The following is a 17,611-nucleotide window of genomic DNA, read 5'->3' as shown; positions in this document are numbered from 1 at the left end:
ACCAGCTGTTGGAGTGGCTATTGGTCCCTGAAGATCATGACTTTTGACTTTGTTCTTTCTTGTTCTCCATTTCCCTCACAGGGAAGAAGCTGATTGATCAGAAACTCAAGGAGGTGGAGGCCCAACTACAGACAGCGGGGCCAGATGGGGTCCAGGTGTCTGGCTACCTGCACTCCCTGCTGACCAGCGGGAAGCTTAGTCCTCATGATGCCTTGGGCAGCCTGCCTGAGCTGCTCATGGCTGGAGTGGACACGGTGTGTGAGGGGGGCTAGTGAGGAGACCAGGGCTTCCAGCTCCCATCCTGAACCAATTCCTCATCATCCCCCACCTGGTGCTGACCTTAATCCCTCCAAGTGCTTGTGTCTTTTTCGTGGATGCAGCACTAGCAGGAAAACAGAGGGCTCATCCAGCCCCCTGAGGTGGGCAGGGAATGGTCCTCTTGTAAGGGAGATTCCATCACCCCCTGGAGCCTCCTCGCTCTCCCTGACAGCTGGGAAGTTTCATCTCACATCTAATCTGACTCTCTCTTACTGGAATTTAAGTGGAGAGTTGGAAGCTTGCCCACAAGCACCTTCTTTCTCTATGGGACCTATTTCCAGTGCTTTTGTTCTGTTGGGTTTCTCTTTGCTATAGTCCCCTGCTATTGCTAAGACGCTATCCTCCATCATGTTGGTCCTCATTCCACTGTGGATTCATGTTTGCCACAGAGGTTCCCATGAACCCTCATGCCTTTTCCTGCCATACTTGTGGCAAATTGATTCTCTCCCACATTTTGCACACATTCACTCATACACCCTCCCACTACCAGCCTGTTTCCTAGAAATCCGTTCTCACTTCATCTCCCACTCTACCTCCTAGACATCCAACACGCTGACGTGGGTCCTGTACCACCTCTCAAAGAACCCAGAGATCCAGGCGGCCTTGCATGAGGAAGTGGTGGGCGTGGTGCCAGCCGGGCAGGTGCCCCAGTACAAGGACTTTGCCCACATGCCCTTGCTCAAAGCTGTGCTTAAGGAGACTCTGCGGTAGGATGCTGTTCTCAGGAGCACAGGGTCTATGTGTGGGAGGAATCAGAGGTGGGAACGGGAGTGGGGACCGGCAGGCTGGGGCTAGGGACAGGGTGAGATGGGAGAAATGGGGAAGGCGTGGGCATGCTGCCCTCCTTGCATTCACAGGCAGACCCTAGACTTTCTTTTCCCTGCAGCCTCTACCCTGTGGTCCCCACAAACTCCCGGGTCATCATGGAAAAGGAAGTTGAAGTTGGTGGCTTCCTATTCCCCAAGAAAGTGAGTGGGGCTAGAGAACCCGAGTGCCCAGGGGTGCCCTCCAGCCCCAAGCTGATGGATTCACACTGCCCATTCTTCCTCGATAGACCCAGTTTGTGTTCTGCCACTACGTGGTGTGCCGAGACCCCAGCACCTTCTCTGAGCCCGAGAGCTTCCAGCCCCACCGCTGGCTGAGGAACAGTCAGCCTGATAGTTCCAAGACCCCACACCCATTTGGCTCTCTGCCCTTCGGCTACGGGGTCCGGTCCTGCCTGGGCCGCAGGATTGCAGAGCTGGAGATGCAACTACTGCTCACAAGGGTGAGCCGGGAGAGGCTGGACGGATGCATGGGCCAGGGAGGGGTGAAGGAGACCTGGGGAGGTGAGAAAGGGAGGCACAGAGTAGGAGTGTGCAGAGGGGCAGTGGATGGGGGACTCTAACCGCCCCGCATGCTCTTGACCTCCCAGCTGATCCAGCACTACGAGGTGGTCCTGGCCCCAGAGACAGGGGAGGTGAAGAGTGTGGCCCGCATCGTCTTGGTTCCCAATAAGAAGGTGGGCCTGCGTTTCCTGAAGAGACAGTGCTGAGCTGGGACCCTGCACTCCTGGGGCTGTCCCAGAGGCTCCAGCCCTGGCACAGTAGTTCCCGGCTGCTGCCGTGTCTCAGATGAAGAGGGAGAGGCGAGGTTACCAGATTCAAGAGGCTGGATGAACTCGGTGTGCTTCCCCAGAACCCTGAGCTTTTGTCACTTTTATTATTTCGAGCAACCCCCTTTCACATAAAAGACCACCCCTTTATCGCATTGCTGTCCTTGGGCACAATATAAAATAAAGGAACTTTTATTAATTATTGGAGAACTTATTCTTTTTGACTACCCAGCCTTTGAATCCCTTTCTGTGTTTGGGGAATGCTCTTTCCCCACCGAATTGTGGTGGGAGACACAGCTGCCTCCCTCCTTGGAAGCTGAGAACACCCTGTGCTTCCCCAGACCTCACAGAGAGGCTTTAGCTTCACGTGGCGCCGGCTGAGGCCATGCCAGAGGAGGAGCTGCAGGGTGACTCCCGAGCGCCTGAGAGTGGCGCTGTATATGTCAAGCTGCAGTGGTAGATAATAGAAACTATCCTATTTCAACAGAACACAGGCATGCTACGTAGGATGCTACAAAACTGTTGGAAAAGCTCCAGCTAGACCGGGCTAGAGTTGACCTCTAGCAGGCACCAACCACCTTGGGGAGCACCACCTTGGCCACGATCAGCAGGATGAGAATCGAGATGTTATCACCATAACTACCGGCTCTGGAGTGACTTCATGTCAACTAGCTCTGTGCTGGCAAAAAAAAAAAAAAAAAAGATGACCCCTCACCCACATCCTGCCCTCAATACCCATGCAGTCAGTAGTAACTGGACTGGGGCCTCTGCTAATGCCCCCTGACTGCCCTGACAGCAGGGAGAGCAGAAGCCTCTGCCTCACTTCCACCTTCCAAATCTCTCACGTACATCTGGAATGTGGAACCCAAGTCCCACCTGGAATAATAGCTGCAAGGGAGTCTGGGCATAGCTGTTGTTAGCTCTCTGGTCTCTTTAGCACAGGAAGACCACTAGAAGGAAAGTGGGATGCACTAAGATCCAGTGCAACGTACCACATGCCTGGAAACCCAGTGAGTCCCCACCCCAGGTGTACATTTCAGCTGAGTCATAGAAAAAAAGAAAGTTCACATTCTTACACCTATGAGAATCAGAGTTTTGACCCACTTTAAAAATTGTGTCACTGCCCTGTTTAAAATCCTTCAGAGGCTGCCCTCAGCCCTCAGGCCAAGTCCAAAGTCTTTACTGCAGCTTGTAAAGATTCACTGTGCTCTGGCACCCTCCCTCACTGTGGATACACTTTCCACAGCTGAACCTGAGTTCCTTGAGTCTCCCTGAGCACATTATGCTCTTTCCAGCCTCAGTACTTAGTACTTACTGTCCCCACTCTTGGAACACCCTCTTCCCCCAACTGTCATGTCATCCAGAGAGCTTACTCTTCCTTAGGATTCAGCTCGAATGTCACTGCCTCTGCAAAGCCTTCCCTGACCTCTCTGAGCAATCCTGAGCACTTCCTCTTGTGTCCTCCTTACCCCTCCCCCCATTACAGAACTGGGCACTCAGCATGTCCACCTTGTTGCTGACCCACTGTCTCCCTGACCTGCTGTCACCCCCTGGAGGGCACAAATCAAGCTCCTCTAATTTTGAATCCCAGTGTCAAACTATGTCTAGCCTCTAGGAGGTGCTTAATAAATGTTTGCTGAACGAGACTGGAATAGGAGGGAGAGAAGAGGGGAGGACACAGAGCTTTCTGCACTGAGAAGGCAATGGAGGGACTGGGAGGAGCTCCTGATTAGCAGGGCAGGCTCTCGGCCCCACCTGGGCAGTGGGCTCACCGCCGAGAGCTGCCTATGAAATACAGAGGATGGGGGCTGGGCTCAGAGGGTGCCGAGATCTCTGTCACAAAGTCAACCAGCGTGGACTTCTGCCTTCCCCTGTGTTCTGCTCCTTCAAACCAACTGGGATGAGCTGCTGAAGCCATGTGAACTGCGGCGCTGAGTGCTGGCAGTTAGGTGGCGGGAGGTGTGTGTGATGTGACTTGGATTGGGGTTTTGTAGCAACAGCGTGTCAGTGTTCATGGTCTGCAGCTCAGTTAATGAACTTATAGGCTAATCTCACATCAAAATCTATGAAGATCTTGTCTATCCACACCATGGGATATTATTCATCCCTAAAAAAGGAATGAAGGCCAGGTGCGGTGGCTCACACCTGTAATCCTAGCACTCTGGGAGGCTGAGACGGGCGGATCGTTTGAGCTCAGGAGTTCGAGACCAGCCTGAGCAAGAGCGAGACCCCATCTCTACTAAAAATAGAAAGAGAATTATATGGACAGCTAAAAATATATATAGAAAAATTAGCTGGGCACAGTGGTGCATGCCTGTAGTCCCAGCTACTCAGGAGGCTGAGGCAGGAGGATCGCTTGAGCCCAGGAGTTTGAGGTTGCTGTGAGCTAGGCTGACGCCATGGCACTCTAGCCCAGGCAACAGAGTGACTCTGTCTCAAAAAAAAAAAAAAAAAAAAAGGAATGAAGTACTGATTCATGCTGCCTTATGGATGAACCTTGAAAACATTATGCTGAGGTAAAGAAGCCAAAAAAAAAAAAAAAAAAGACCACATATTATACGATCCCACGCACACAAAATGTCCAGAATAGGCAAATCTATACAGACAGAAAGTAAATTACTAGTTGCCGAGGGTGAGGGAAGGGAAAAGGGGGCGTGACTGTTAATGGCCCCCCAGGATTTCTTTCTGGGGTGATGAATACATTCTGGAATTAAATAGTGTCTAACTTTGTAAATATACTAAATATCATGGAATTGTACATTTAGAATGGGCAAATTTTATGGTATGTAAATTATATCTCAAGTGAAAAAAAAAACTCATGAAGATCAGTTTGGTAAGATTATTGTAGAAATAGCTGCCAATGTAATCAATAACTCCAGAAGATTCCTGAGGGTCAATGATGCCTCAGAATTCGGAGGCAGCACTGACCTACAGGGCCTAAAATCCAACTTCAAATAGGAAGTTATAAATGCAGAGGGGAAAGGAGCTAAGCAGATTGGTGAAGCAATGAAGTCCTTGTGAGGGTGAATGAAAAAGCAAGCTGTATTTCCTCGCACTCTGATGAGGTGTAGGCACGGCTTCCGAGGCTCCCCCCAGAAAGGTTTTGCTGTCAGTGACAGAACACCAGATGTAAGAGCTTAACTGTCATTAACACAGATATTAACCTTGCTCACAGGAGCTGCTACCGGAAAGCCCACAGATACGGAATCGGAAGAAGAGAATCAAAGACTCCCACCCAGAGCAGAGGAAAACAAAACACAGGCCTCTCCTTATACTCGGGTTTTTTTTTTTTTTAATTTTTAGAAGATTTTTATTGCTATATACTATACCTACAGAAAAATACATCTACCATAAGTGTCCATGAAAGTCTTTTAACTTAGGAGTTGAAAATGACCTCTCTCTGTTTATATTCCACCACAATGCCTGGGCAAAACTTACTTAATGTAAATGAAAAAGCCAAAAAAAGAAAAGAAGAAGAAAAAAATTGCTAGATATTATGTCCTTGATTAAAAAAGAAAAAGTTACTTTCCTTGACAGTGATTCATTCAAACACATAATAGCTCTGGGAGGGATGTGTCACAGCGTGGGCTCCTTCCCTTGCAGCTTTCTCTCTGAGGGTTGGCACAGAGCCCACCAGTGGCCAGAGATGGGACACACTTCCAGAGTCTCAAAGTCTCAGGGCCTCAGGGTTCCCAAGAGTCACAGTAAAGGGATGTCACGGTGAGGCTCCTGATAGCCCACCCTGACCTGCCTTTATAGGAAAGAACAGGAATAGTGGATTTAGGATCACTGATGCAGCACAGCAGATAATAGCTTTGACTGAGAATAATGGCACGTCTGGTTACTCCTACTCCAGCTAGTTTGAATTTGTTGGCCAAATTAGGATCCATATTTTTGGGTATGACTTTAAGAAAGCACCTTGTCTTCCTAAACAACGAGGTGGCCCTCTTGTGAATAAAAATACACAGGCTACCCAGCGTTGCCTGACTGTCTGCATACTCACGTGCTATGGAAGTTTTAGCTCTGAGTGCATTTTGTCGTGGTAATAGGAGTCTATTTCCAGGTCACTATTTATGACTCCAGTTTTAATATGCATGTTAAGCAAAAACTTTAACAATTGCTATAATGGAAGAGACATATGTGACATTGTACTGAATACGTTTGTATTTAAGGCTGTTTGGGAGAAGAGCAGTGAGAATGGTAATGGACTGGACACCTTCGATGCTGTGCGGCTACTCTTAGCCAGTGCTTGTTGCAGACCTCAGTCATGAGTAAATAATAGACCCACTAATGTGATGAATGATTTTACTATGAGAATGAAGCATCCTTATTTCTCAGCACTGTTATATGCTCATCATGTGTCATTAATCTTGTCTCTAGTTTTTATAGAAAATAAATACAGTTGCCCAGGTCCCACCCGAAAATCAGGAAACTGGTGTCTCTAGGAATGGGGCCCTGGAATCTGCACTTTACAAAGCTTCCCTGGTGATCCTCATGCACACCCAGGGCTGAGAACTACTGAGAGGCAGTGAGGAGGGAGACGGGAAAGCGAAGGAGGCCATGGCACCTCAGAGAGGCCATGGAAGTTTGGGGAGGGGTGGGGGGCAAAGTCAGCAACAGAGGGGACGGCAGGGCAGGTGCACACAGGGTGCTTCTAGCATTCAGAGCTGGAGTGGAGGCAGTCGCTGCCCCCGTGGCAGCTCTGGGCCCCTTGTGCAGCCACCATGATGGCTGGAAGGGCTGAGCCAGGGCTGAGGGCCGAGCTGTGACCAGAGGAGGGTTTGAGGCAGTGAGGGTGGGATGGTCCCTCACAGAAGAGCCCAAGGGGGAGAACTACTGGGTTCCCAGGATGGTGCCCAGACAGGTAGAGACTCGCCTGCTTTCAGGAAAACCCCAGGGGAGCAAGAGTGCCCTCCTCAGGCTGCTGGCCTGAAGCCCGTGCTTTGCCTGCTGAAGGTCTGTATCACATGGAGCCACCCAGAGGCTCAGCTTCAAAGGACTGACCTGTTACACTTGCCTGGAGCCGGCTATGGCTGGAGTCACCTGCCCGAGGCTCCCCAAGGGCGCTGTCACTGGAGAAATCCTCCTTTGGCCCAGACCCCATGATCACTCCCATGTCATCTTCCCCCTTGGGCCCTAGTCCCTGGACCTTCCTGGGTAGGACCAGCGCAGAACCAGCACTGACCCTCGGGTTTTGGTAAAATGTCTAGTGAGAAAATACCTTCATTTACTGCCTGACCAATCAAGTACAAACATCTCCACTCTGCAGCTCTGCAAAGTAAAGGGGGCGGGATCACATTTTAGAGATACTGACCTCCCCAGCCCCCACCCCCACCCCCTACAGCTGGACCTGCGGTGCCCACTCCCACGGGAAAGAGTGACATAGCAGAAGCGAGTCTTGGCTTTGGGATTTCAAAAGCCTCATCCTCAAGGTGGGTGGCAAGAACTCAGGACACATACAATGGATTTCGAAGAACATATGATGGATTAGAGAACAAAGGATCCCTCTTTCCCCACTGGTAAAGATTCTATAGGTTGGTGGGGGTTGGGGGGTAAAGAGAGTGTAGGCATTTCTGGGGTCCTTGAGAAAAGGGACCTGAGAAGGGGACTGAGTCTGAAGAGAGAGGGGAGTCTGACAAGTACTCCGTATAGGTTTGGATATTATAGAAGAGCCCTGGGCCCCATGTTTCCTGGCTAGAGCCTAGGAAGACAGCCAGCCGTGGGGCAGAAAAGGCCGCTGGCTGTACATCTCAGCAGATGGGCCTGGAGCAGCCTCGTGGAGCTTCCTGAAGCCCAGAGGGGTGCAGGGCTAGGAGCTAGAACGCCCTGGATGCCCCAAGCACAGGCAGGCCCAGAGAGGCTTTGTGGGAATGAAGGAGCATGACCAGCTGGTGAACAGATGGGGACGGGGATGTTTTAGCAGGTGCAGGCATGGATGGATAATGACGGCTGAGAACAAACTTAAAGCCTCCCTTTTTGGAGTCCACTTGCTCAAGGCTTCTTGGGTGTGGCTCCGGGTAAAGAGATAAAAAAAAAAAAAAGCCTTCCCTTTCCACTGAGCTGAACCCCAGGGGAAGGTGAGGGGGAGACACCCAAAGTGACTGATATTAATTTCTAATCACCTGGTGAAATGGGATTCCTAATAGAAATTACCGTCAGTGTTAGCAAAATAAAATTATGTTTCTTACAGATCAGAATTTGTAGACTGAGTTGTACCTACTACATAAATAATTAATTAATATTTTCTTTATGGTTTTGTTGTAAATGAAAGATAAAAATATTTTGGTAGAGCAACACTCTATGCACAAAAATGCTATTTGCAGCCTTTGTCAAATTTCCTTCATGTCTTTGAATTCAGGAAGCACAGGGATCTTGCCACAAGTTCAGGTTAAATGACTGTATCTTCTTTTCAGTAAAACCTATAAAGTCCAAGTTCATGGATTGTTCTTTCTGTTTCGTACAAGTCTGTTCATCGTTGGGGACTGAGGACATGAGGCACTGGTGAATGCTAAGGAGTTTTCTGGACCAGAACAGGAGGAGGACCTCATTCCAGCAGGCAGTTCTGTAAACAACCGCTGCTGCGCGGTAACCCCAGCAGCGCTTGCAATGGTAATGCCCAGAGAGCAGGAGGGCAGTGGCGAAGTTGTGGGGAAGAACAGCTGGGACTCCCAGCAAGCTGGTGGCTCGAGGGGGACTCCAGAAACCCTGACTACGCAGGTCAGGACTATGCCAGTCCTGACCCAGGTGGGGGAAAGGGGTACACGTGGGCACGGAGCACCCGGGCAATCCCAGTGCCTCTGGTTCAGAGACCTCCAGGGTCGACTCAGCTGTTCTCCTTATTGTCATCATTCCACGGTGCACTGGCATACCCAAGGGCTTCCGGGAGCATGGGCAAGGCAGGGCAGCTAGGGAGGGCTGGAGAAGGCTGGAAGAGAGACGGGAAGATGGTGACCAAACAGGGAGGGGAGATTGCCTTCTAGCAGGGGAGTCTTACCATCCACGGCCAAGCAGGTGGAGTTTGTGCCCCATCCTTCTGCGAGCCCCTAGCAAACATGCTACCAGGAAGTCTGAGGTCATGTCACATTTATTGAGATGAGCACTTAGGTAGAAGCTCCCTTCTTTAAGCCTTTGTTCTTCCTGAGGACGGAAATTCCATGTGACAAAGGTTTATACAGATTGCTTCCTTCTAATGGCGTTCCCAGCAGGTGAGAATTGAATTGTGAGGGAACAGGTAAACCTTCCCCGACAGCCTGGAGTCACACCGCCACCCTAGCTTTTAGGCCAGCCTCTGTCCACCCCTGCGAGGAGGGCTTCTGTCACCTCAGCTGAGAATGGGACAAAGTAGTGGCCTATGAGTCCTATACTTGTTTTCTTGGGGCTGCTCAGTTATCAGCTAGGCCCGTTCCCATTCTCAGGGTGTCCCAATCTGAGATCGGGAGCCCAGAAAGGCTGGGCTGATTAGATTAGCCCAGGGCAAAGCCTACCTGAACCAGACTGGTACCAGCAAAGGGGGAAGAAGAAGATGAAGGCCGATCCCCCAGCTCCCTTCATTGGCTTCCGGGTATGGAGGTGGCCTGGGAGTGAGGACCCAGACATCCTCAGGCACCAAGGGCGTCGATGCCAGCAGGGCTGAGCACAATTGCCTGAAGGATGTCGGAAAGGGAGACCACACCCAGGAGATGCTGGGTCTCGTCCACTAGCACCAGCCGGTGTACCTGTGGGGCCACAGTGTTCGGTGAGGGGGCAGAGCCATGGGGCTAGGACAGCTGATGAGGTTGGTACCAAGAATCCAGGAAACACCCTGACATAGTGGGGGAGAAGGAGAGTGACTGCTAGGAACCAGTTAGGGATGGCTGTGACCGCTCTAGGGATCAGCTGGCTGTGGCCATTGGCACAGGGACCCATGGGCAGACCAGACCAGTGTGGATGCCAGGAGTTGGTCATGAAATGGAAGGACAGGCCAGGTGCCCGATGTACGGAGATGGCTGGAGCCATGCAGAAAGACTGGGCCATGTGTGTTGGGGGCATGCCTGGAGGGCACCGGGTACCTGCTCCCGCGCAATCCTGTCGATCACTTCCCCCAAGCTCTCGTGGGGCTGGCAGGAAAGGACTCCCTCCAGACACACTGTCCTCTGCCTCAGGGCTTCTCCCACACTCATGTCTAGGTGGTTGTAGGTTTGCTGGGCAGCCAGGTGCTGGGACAGGGAGAGAAGGATGACTCTTAGTTCACTCCCTCGCCCAGGCACCAACCCCACAGATACCACCTCTACACACTTGCCAAGGTCCCCTGATCCACAGATACCCTCCACCAGTCCCCATACCCTCAGCCTCCCTGCGGCGTCCCCAGCTCCCTGCAGACACTTACAATCACATCGAAGCGGGAGTAGAGGCCCACGACCTGACCTGCAGAGGGTGGCAGGTAGGGGGCAGGGAGAGACAGACAGGGAAGAGGCTCAGATCAGAACCAGGGTGCTGTGCAGAGGGCCTTGGGCTGCTGGCGTTAAACAAGGCATCAAGCTGCCACTACCTGAACCCCAGGATCAAACTTAGCATCACAGAGAGTGACACAACCTCACATCTTGCCTCCTGAGGAGATGCAGTGTGAGTGACATGGCATTGCCTATGAAATACTGTAGCCTCAGATGTACAGCCTGGATCTCATCAAGCCTTTAGATCTAATTTCCAGTTTCCAGGAAACACAGGAATAGAGGAACGAGGTAAAGGCCAGCTCTAGAGAGCAAACAGACAAACGTGGAGGTGGAGAATCGTACAGGACAACTCACCCAGGCTTTTCAACTCATCGAAGTCACAAAAATTAAGGGGGATTAGAACTGTTCTAGATTTAAAGAGACTTAAGGGACAAAAGACACAAATGGAAAATACGGACTTCAATTGCATCCTATTTTGGACAAATCAACGTAAAAATATATATTCTTGAGGAAATGGTGAAATGAGAATAAGGATTGGATATTAGACAATATGTATATATTATTCATAGTTTAGTTAGTTGGCATAGAAGAAACTGATTTTAAGAGATGCAGACTGAAGTGTTTGGGGTAAAATGATATGATACCTGTAATTTACTTTGGATTACTTTGGAAAAAAAGATGAACTGATTGTGGCAATACGTTAACAATAGTTAATCCAAGCAATGGATATATGGGGCTCATTATACAATTTTTCTACCATTTTCATACATTTGAAGTTTTTCATAATCAAAAAATAAATTAAAAGCACTTCTTGATATCTAGCTTCATTGTGGTGATTTTAGCTTGGAAATATTTTACAGCCATCGTCCAAGGAATAATCACGTAGTTCCTCTAACCCTTTTTTAGAGCAGGAAATTGAAGTCTGGCTGGGGACCCAAGGTCCCACGGCCCATTTGAGGATGAACTAAAACTAAAAACCTGGTGTTGTGCTGCTTCCTCTCACTATGTCCATTTTGTTGTGCATAATCTTTTAAATCCTCCATGAAGTCAGAAGGATGGGTGTTAAGATTCTCATTTCACAAGTGAGGAAACTGAGGCACAGGGAGGCTAAGTAACTGGCCCAAGTCTCAGAGCAGGCAGAGGCCTCTAACCCCCACTCCTCCCTGGGCCCCCAGCAGATGCCACACAGACCCCTGCCCTCCCCATGTCCTCCCCGCAAAGCCCTCCCCTGTCCCAGCCCGTCCAGAGCCGCTCATCCTGGGTACCACATTCATTGACCACAGGCAGCGCAGACACGCGCCGGTCCACGAAGATGTCCAGCGCGGTGAGGACGGGCGCTGACTCCAGCACCACTGCCAAGTCTCGGAATGAGCCAATGCCCAGATCTTGGATGGTGCGGTAGAGGAAGGAGGGCCGGGGCAACAGGGCACCCTGGTTGGGGTGGGGATGGGTGGCGATCAGGGGTCCAGCAGCCCCCAGAGGACTCCCAGCTCCTCCCTCCCCACTCCTAGGGTTGAAGACTTCCCAGTCCCTCCGGTCACCTCCCGCTTCCTCCCCCCAGGGCCCAGGCTCACAAAGATGTGCAGGAACTTGAGCAGCCGCTTGTGTGTGAGGATGTGGAGCACGTCGCCCGAGACCGGGTCCAAGACAGGCAGGCGATGGATCCGGTTCTTGATGAGGGTGTAGACAGCTTCAAACAGGCTGTGGAGGTGGGAGCAATGAGCCTGGGGGCAGCCTGGGGAGAGACACCCTCCATCCCGGCCCCCTAAAAAGGAGGACAGGGCCCTAAGGCTGCCTTGTCTGTGTGCTGCATGGGATGAAGGGATGAGTTTGGTGCTGAGTGAGACTAGGGAAGGGGACAGTGGGAGGAAGAGGACCAGGTGGGTGGATGGGGACGCTTACTTGTCATTGGGAGAGATGGAGACCAGAGGCTTGAAGCAGCCTTGCAGGTAGATCTCTGCAGAAAAGCCAGAGTTGGTCAGGCCAAGGGAGCCGGCCACCCTGCCTCACCCTGCACCCCAGACTACTTCCCTCCCCTCGGGCACCCTGAGGCTCCCTATCACCCCTCCCCTGCTCTCTCCAGGAAGCCACCGCCCGCCGTCCTGTGCCTCAGGCCCTTGGCCCACCCTCACCCACACAGCCCCTTTCCCGTACTCCCTCCTCGCTCACCCCGCCAGGTCTCGATCTTATGCTCTTCAATCTCATGGATCTGGACCTAGGGACATCGACAGTACTCCAGGAGTCACATGTGGGCCCCTCAGGCACCAGGCTCCATGAAGACTCCCCTCCGCCCCAGCCCATCTGGGCACCCACAGGCCGCCCGGCCCGCTCCTCACCAGCGGGGACCTGTAGTAGCGGTGCAGCACCAGGATGAAGTCCGTGATGGTCAGCATCCCTGCGGGGTGGGAGGAGGGTCAGCCTGGGGCCTTTGGGTGAGGGGGATCCAGGGCTCAGACTCCCTCCCTGCCCTGCCAGTATGTGTGTCCTGAAACAGTGGGGACCGTGGGACGAGGACGCCGGGGCAGCCCCTCCCAGGCCTGAGAAATGGACTCTCCCTCTTATGTTCCCCTCAATTTCTCTCTTCTTCCCCCCTCCCCTTCCTATTCCCTTTATTTCTTCCTCTTCCTTCCTCATTTGCTACCCAGCACCAATGACACGGCACCGTAAAGCCACAGAGCTAGAAGGGGTCAGCCGGCCATGGCCATACCACAGGTGGGGAGACTGTGCCCCAGGTCCCCCAGCCAGCTGCCCCAAGACCCGGGAGTAGTCTCTGGGCCACACTGGCCCTCCTGGCTCGGCTCAGCCTGAGGGTCCCTCAAGCTTGTGGCATGTCAGAGTTCAAGGTCCCCCCTTCCCATTCTCCACCCACCGCCACCTCCCCAGCCTCTCCTCACCCACAAAGCTCTGCTTCTTGCTGTCCCACAGAGGTGCTGCCCGCACGCCATTGGCCACCAAGGCAAAGAAGGCCTTCTTGATCTGAGGGGCAGGAGAGAACAGTCAAGGGTGGGTCCCAAGAGGTCTGCACCCTGCTTTCCCACTGCCCCCTGTGAGCACCCCCACCCCCGCCTGCCATCCCCTCTGCTGTCCTAGCCAGGGTCCTTCTGTGGGACCTTCTCCCTGTCCTCCTCCTCACGAACTTGCCTTCCTCGTGTCATGGCACATAGTAGACTTGACCATTTTGGGGCACATTTGGCACATAGATAAGGCTGCTGGTGGCCAGGAGCACTGAGGACACCCTCACTGAGCACACCAGGGTGTGAGGAACTCTAACTTTGTGTTTCCACTTGGAAGTCATGTGTGCACAGACACAATAGTTTTTATTAATCTAAGTACTAGGGTTATAATTATTTATACACCATTTGCCTATTTATATAATTTACATAAGTTTTTCTCTAAATACGTTTTCTATTGACTCATTTTGAGCCTTGTCCTTAACCATCTATCTATACATGCCTCATCCTTAACAGTACTAGCTATACACGCTGATTATATTTTTCTAACACACATTAAATAAATACAAAGCTACTAAAATAAACATATGTGTTCATGAACCACTAGACTCAAAATGTGTACTGTGGAAGATACATAGCCCACGCTTTGGGAAACACTGCTCTACATAATGGTGATAAGAATAGAATCACAGACATTTTGTAGCTTAGCCTAATGGAAGAGCAGGTAGTAGAGCTCATCCTATTTTTCTGTTACCAAAAGAGCCCCCTACTCTTTGTCCTACGCGATCCTGCAATGTCGTCCACATACTTCATACTTTGTAAAGCATCCCCACTTCCTGCTGAATTGTCCCAAGAATGCCCTGAACCATGCAGGGTGATCCCAGTCTTTGAGATGAGAGAGGTAAAGTGACTGACCTGAGGTCCTACAGATACTAAGTGGCAGAGCTTCGATGACAGAGGTGTGTTCACAGAGAGCAGAAGCCCTCCCTCCCACCACTGGTCTCCATGTGCTAAGAAGGAGTCCTTGAAGGGGATTTGCAGAGGGACATGGCCTGGCAGGGCATCTCGGAGGGTGTGAGTGGTGGCTGCAGCTCTATGCGGGTGGACACTGAGCTCGGGTGAGGCAGCACTGTGGCCTCACCTCCAGTGTGGTGTCGAAGATGACCAGCTTGGAGCTGGTTGCCATGGCGTCGTAGCAGGTGTGCTCCTGCATGAAGCGCATGTAGACCTGGGCCCCGGGCTTCTGCAGCTCGTCGTCCCAGCCCAGCTTGGGTAACAGGACCTGTGGGGACGGGCATGGGGCCGGCCTCTCTTCTACCAGGCCTTCCAGCTCATACCCCCAGGCCCCTGTGGCCGGGAGCTCTGTGGCCGGCTCTGCATCATCAGTGCTGGAACCCGCTGCTGAGGCTGCACAGTCAGAGGGGAGGAAGTCCCCTGTTGGCGGGGTGCCCACTCCAACCAAGGCAGCAGCTTGAGCCAAGGGTGTGGCCTTGGGGAATGTGGCCTCCAGCCCAGTGGACTCAGCAGCTGGCCTGGCTCGGGAACCTGTTGGGAGGAGGAGGGGAAAGGACAGTAACTCCATCTTCCAAAACACTTTTTCATCTGCTGTCTCGGTTGATAGCACAGCAGCCTTGGAAAGCCGGGATGCTGTGGCCCCATTTTGCCGGGGGAAGCCAAGTCTCAGAGAGTCACTGTAGATAGTGGCTCCATCCTGTCTTTCTGAGTTGGCCAAGCTGAGACTCTGGCTCTGCAGTGCAGCTGTTCTCTCCCATGTGGGGAGACTGAGGCCACAAGATGAAGGTTGAGTCCAATTCTGTGATTTGGAGGGAGCCAAGGCAGAGTCTGGCCCCAGGCTCTGGGACTTCCCACTGCCCTGCGCTTCACCTCCCCAGAACTGGCCTTGGCCTCACCTTCACCCACACCCGGCGGCTCCCCTTCCTCCATGGCCTCCTGCCTTGTCCATCTTGAGGCCTTGGCCCTCTGTTTCCCACAGATTCTTTCTGAGCTGGTGGTCACAGCTGGAGATGGCCATGAAGTGCTGTCCCCTTGCTCTAGGAAGCTCATCTCTGGAAGGGGGAATGGGGCCTGTTTGGTTAATAGGGAGTAATACAACAAAATAGATGAAAATGTGATTAATAATAACTCATTTTTCAAGCTTCCAATGGGCTTTTTTCCAACATATTTCTATTCAAAACTCATAGCAGCCTCATAAGGGAGGTATTATCATAATCCCCGTTTCACTAGGGAGGGACCAGAAATTCAGAGAGGTTAAGCAATTTGTGTCAAATCACACAGTTTGTAAGTGGTAAGGTCAGGACTGGGGTCCAAGCTCAGACTCCAGACTCCCCCTTCCTTCTGAAAAGAGGAAAGAGGAGGTGAAGGAAACACAACTGGAAAAAGAGGAAGAAGAAACAATGAGGAAGAAAGAAGGAAAAGGAGAGAAAGACAAAGCCAGGCTGGGTGGGCTTGGGGGTCCCAGAAAAGTGGGGGACAAAGGAAGTGGGAGAAGAGACCAAGCTACAGGGAGGGGCAGTCTACCTACCTTGATGCTCAGGCCCCCCAAGGCTGCTCCAGGAGGGGGTCTGTGAGGAGAAGAATGTCTGAAGGGGTGGGGAAAATGCCTTCTGTTCCCAAACCCCAGATCCCCTCTTCTCACTGCATACACACACACACACACACACACACACACACACACGTACTCATACACACACAGAAACACGTATATCCACCCTCCCCAGACACACACAGAACTGCACACACTCGCAACATACACACCCAGACACCCACATGCTCATATCTGCAGAGAAACACACTCACACACCCATGATCACACGGCGTGTTCACAATCCTCCGGCCTCAGCTGCCCCAGCTCCGGCCCCCTGGGACCACATACCCTGCACAGTGTGTGTTCCAGCTCAGGCTCCATGTGGCCAGTCCTGGCCCAACGGAGAGCAAGTGTGCGACACTGTGGCGGGGCAGCACTATTCTGGGCCCGGCCCCTGGCGCCCTGCCCCACCGGATCGGTTTCTCTCTGATTGGGTGTCAGACAGCGGAGGGAGGGGCCGCCTGCCCAGCTGTGCCGGCCCAGCAGCCTGGGGGCTGGCGGGGAGGGAGGGGGCGCACCTGAGAATCTTCACACCTGGTCCTCGGCTGCCTCCTGGGTTCTGATGACAAGCTAGAAGGGTCCTGTGGTGGGAGAAGGTGGCTGGCTTTGAGCATTGTGGGACATGGGAGCCAGGAGGAATCGGGCTCTGAGAGTCCCAGGCTCCCTAGCCCAAGGGCCTTTCTCATCTTGTCAGGTAGCAAAGGAAGGAAAATGAGGGGGCGGAGGTTTGAGCTTCACTTTCTTCCTTGTTCCAGTTTCAGCAGAAGGCGGTGCTGGAGCTGGAAAGGACAGGTTGCAGCCAGCTCGGAGGCTGAGAATAAGGCAAGGGGTTTGCGGGCAGTCCCGGAGAGCAGCCAAAGTATGTCCAGATGTCCACATTTGAGTTCCAGGAGCCTGTCCCTCTCTCAGGTGGAGGAGGTGGAGTGGGTAGTTCCAGCAGGTGGGGGCTGTGAGGATCTCCTGGAAGGTGTGGGGAGTGCTCAGGGCCTGCACTTGTCCACAGAGGGAGACACCTGTTTCTACCTGTGCTTGGGAGACAAGTCTGGGGGTGTAGGGGCCCCAGCCCCCCATCCTTCAGTGTGTGCTGTGCCTACCTCCCCTGGTGCCAACGGGATCCCAGCCGGGCTCTGGTGGCTGCCCACCCCCTTCCTTGGCATTCCTGGGGCCTGAGTCAATGTCCAAATTGGGAGTGCTGACCCAGCTGACCCAGCTCTTCTCACCCTGCCCCTCCCTTCCTCTCTTCCTTCCAGCCTCTTTCATCCCAGCCTCTGGCCCTGGAGTGGACACTCAGTAATGGACAGCTGGATTCCTTGCAGAATTTATTGAACACATTTCCCATCAACCCCCCAAAGTGCCTACACTGCCTACGGGGAGGGCGGCCCCAGCAAGGGCTGCACCTGTGGTCCCCAGCCTTTCTCAAGCACGTCCTGCTCACTGGACAGTGGGAGCTGGCTCAGTGGACAGAATAAGAGAGTTCTCTTCACAGCCAAGCATATTTTTTCAGTTGGCCTCAAGATTGCCACTACCAGTTTGAGAGAAGGGAATAGGAAGAACACCAAGTTCAGAATATTCGAGCATAAAAATAAGGTCTACATGAGACCATTGGCTGTGGATACTCACACAGGAACCAATCAGAAGCCTTGTAAGGTTTTGAGCTTGCTGTGTTGGCAAAGAAGCCATAAATGGGACCAGCAAAGCCTGGTTTGACACCCCG

The 17,611-nt window shown here is 52.4% G+C and overlaps 2 protein-coding genes across 8 annotated transcripts in view; one reads left to right on the top strand and one right to left on the bottom strand.

The window, feature by feature from the left end:
• LOC123643999 (sterol 26-hydroxylase, mitochondrial) overlaps positions 1-2,114 on the top strand; it is a 35,600-nt gene extending 33,486 nt beyond the window's left edge. Inside the window, exons 5-9 of the mRNA XM_045560063.1 lie at positions 82-254; positions 859-1,025; positions 1,205-1,286; positions 1,373-1,585; positions 1,733-2,114. Coding sequence (XP_045416019.1) covers positions 82-254; positions 859-1,025; positions 1,205-1,286; positions 1,373-1,585; positions 1,733-1,852 — 755 coding nt within the window. The 3' untranslated portion in view covers positions 1,853-2,114. The remainder of the gene's footprint in view (positions 1-81; positions 255-858; positions 1,026-1,204; positions 1,287-1,372; positions 1,586-1,732) is intronic.
• Positions 2,115-9,395: 7,281 nt separating this feature from the next.
• Positions 9,396-16,666, bottom strand: PRKAG3 (protein kinase AMP-activated non-catalytic subunit gamma 3). 7 transcript variants are annotated; one of them, XM_045560059.1, is made up of 13 exons: positions 16,186-16,392; positions 15,835-15,874; positions 15,203-15,358; positions 14,434-14,837; positions 13,236-13,317; positions 12,678-12,736; positions 12,511-12,556; positions 12,244-12,298; positions 11,916-12,042; positions 11,607-11,772; positions 10,278-10,315; positions 9,961-10,107; positions 9,396-9,627 (listed from the first exon to the last, which is right to left on the bottom strand). In XM_045560059.1, exons 1-13 carry the CDS (start codon positions 16,216-16,218, stop codon positions 9,511-9,513), a joined length of 1,470 nt encoding a protein of 489 aa, XP_045416015.1. In that variant the 5' UTR covers positions 16,219-16,392; the 3' UTR covers positions 9,396-9,510. The 7 variants fall into 7 exon arrangements, with proteins under 7 accessions (XP_045416015.1, XP_045416012.1, XP_045416013.1 ...); XM_045560056.1 differs by lacking the exon at positions 16,186-16,392 and adding an exon at positions 16,416-16,664 and having other exon boundaries at positions 9,427-9,627; positions 15,835-15,892; XM_045560057.1 differs by lacking the exon at positions 16,186-16,392 and adding an exon at positions 16,416-16,664 and having other exon boundaries at positions 9,427-9,627; positions 11,610-11,772; positions 15,835-15,892.
• Positions 16,667-17,611: the final 945 nt, after the last annotated feature.

Source organism: Lemur catta, chromosome 8 (assembly GCF_020740605.2).
Source record: "Lemur catta isolate mLemCat1 chromosome 8, mLemCat1.pri, whole genome shotgun sequence".
NCBI classification, from domain to species: Eukaryota; Metazoa; Chordata; class Mammalia; order Primates; family Lemuridae; genus Lemur; species Lemur catta.
The sequence above is the reverse complement of the archived record's forward strand: the minus strand, read 5'-3'. Positions and strand labels throughout refer to the sequence as shown.

What these genes read in the sequence shown, in the direction of transcription:
- PRKAG3 (XM_045560056.1), bottom strand. Translation starts at nt 16,583, where the DNA reads ATGAGAAAGGCCCTTGGGCTAGGGAGCCTGGGACTCTCAGAGCCCGAT. An exon ending in TCTTCGACACCACACTGGAG is followed by an intron (nt 13,318 to 14,433) that starts GTGAGGCCACAG and finishes CCTGCCCCTCAG; the next exon opens with ATCAAGAAGGCCTTCTTTGC. An exon ending in ACTCCCGCTTCGATGTGATT is followed by an intron (nt 10,108 to 10,277) that starts GTAAGTGTCTGC and finishes TCCCTGTCCCAG; the next exon opens with CACCTGGCTGCCCAGCAAAC.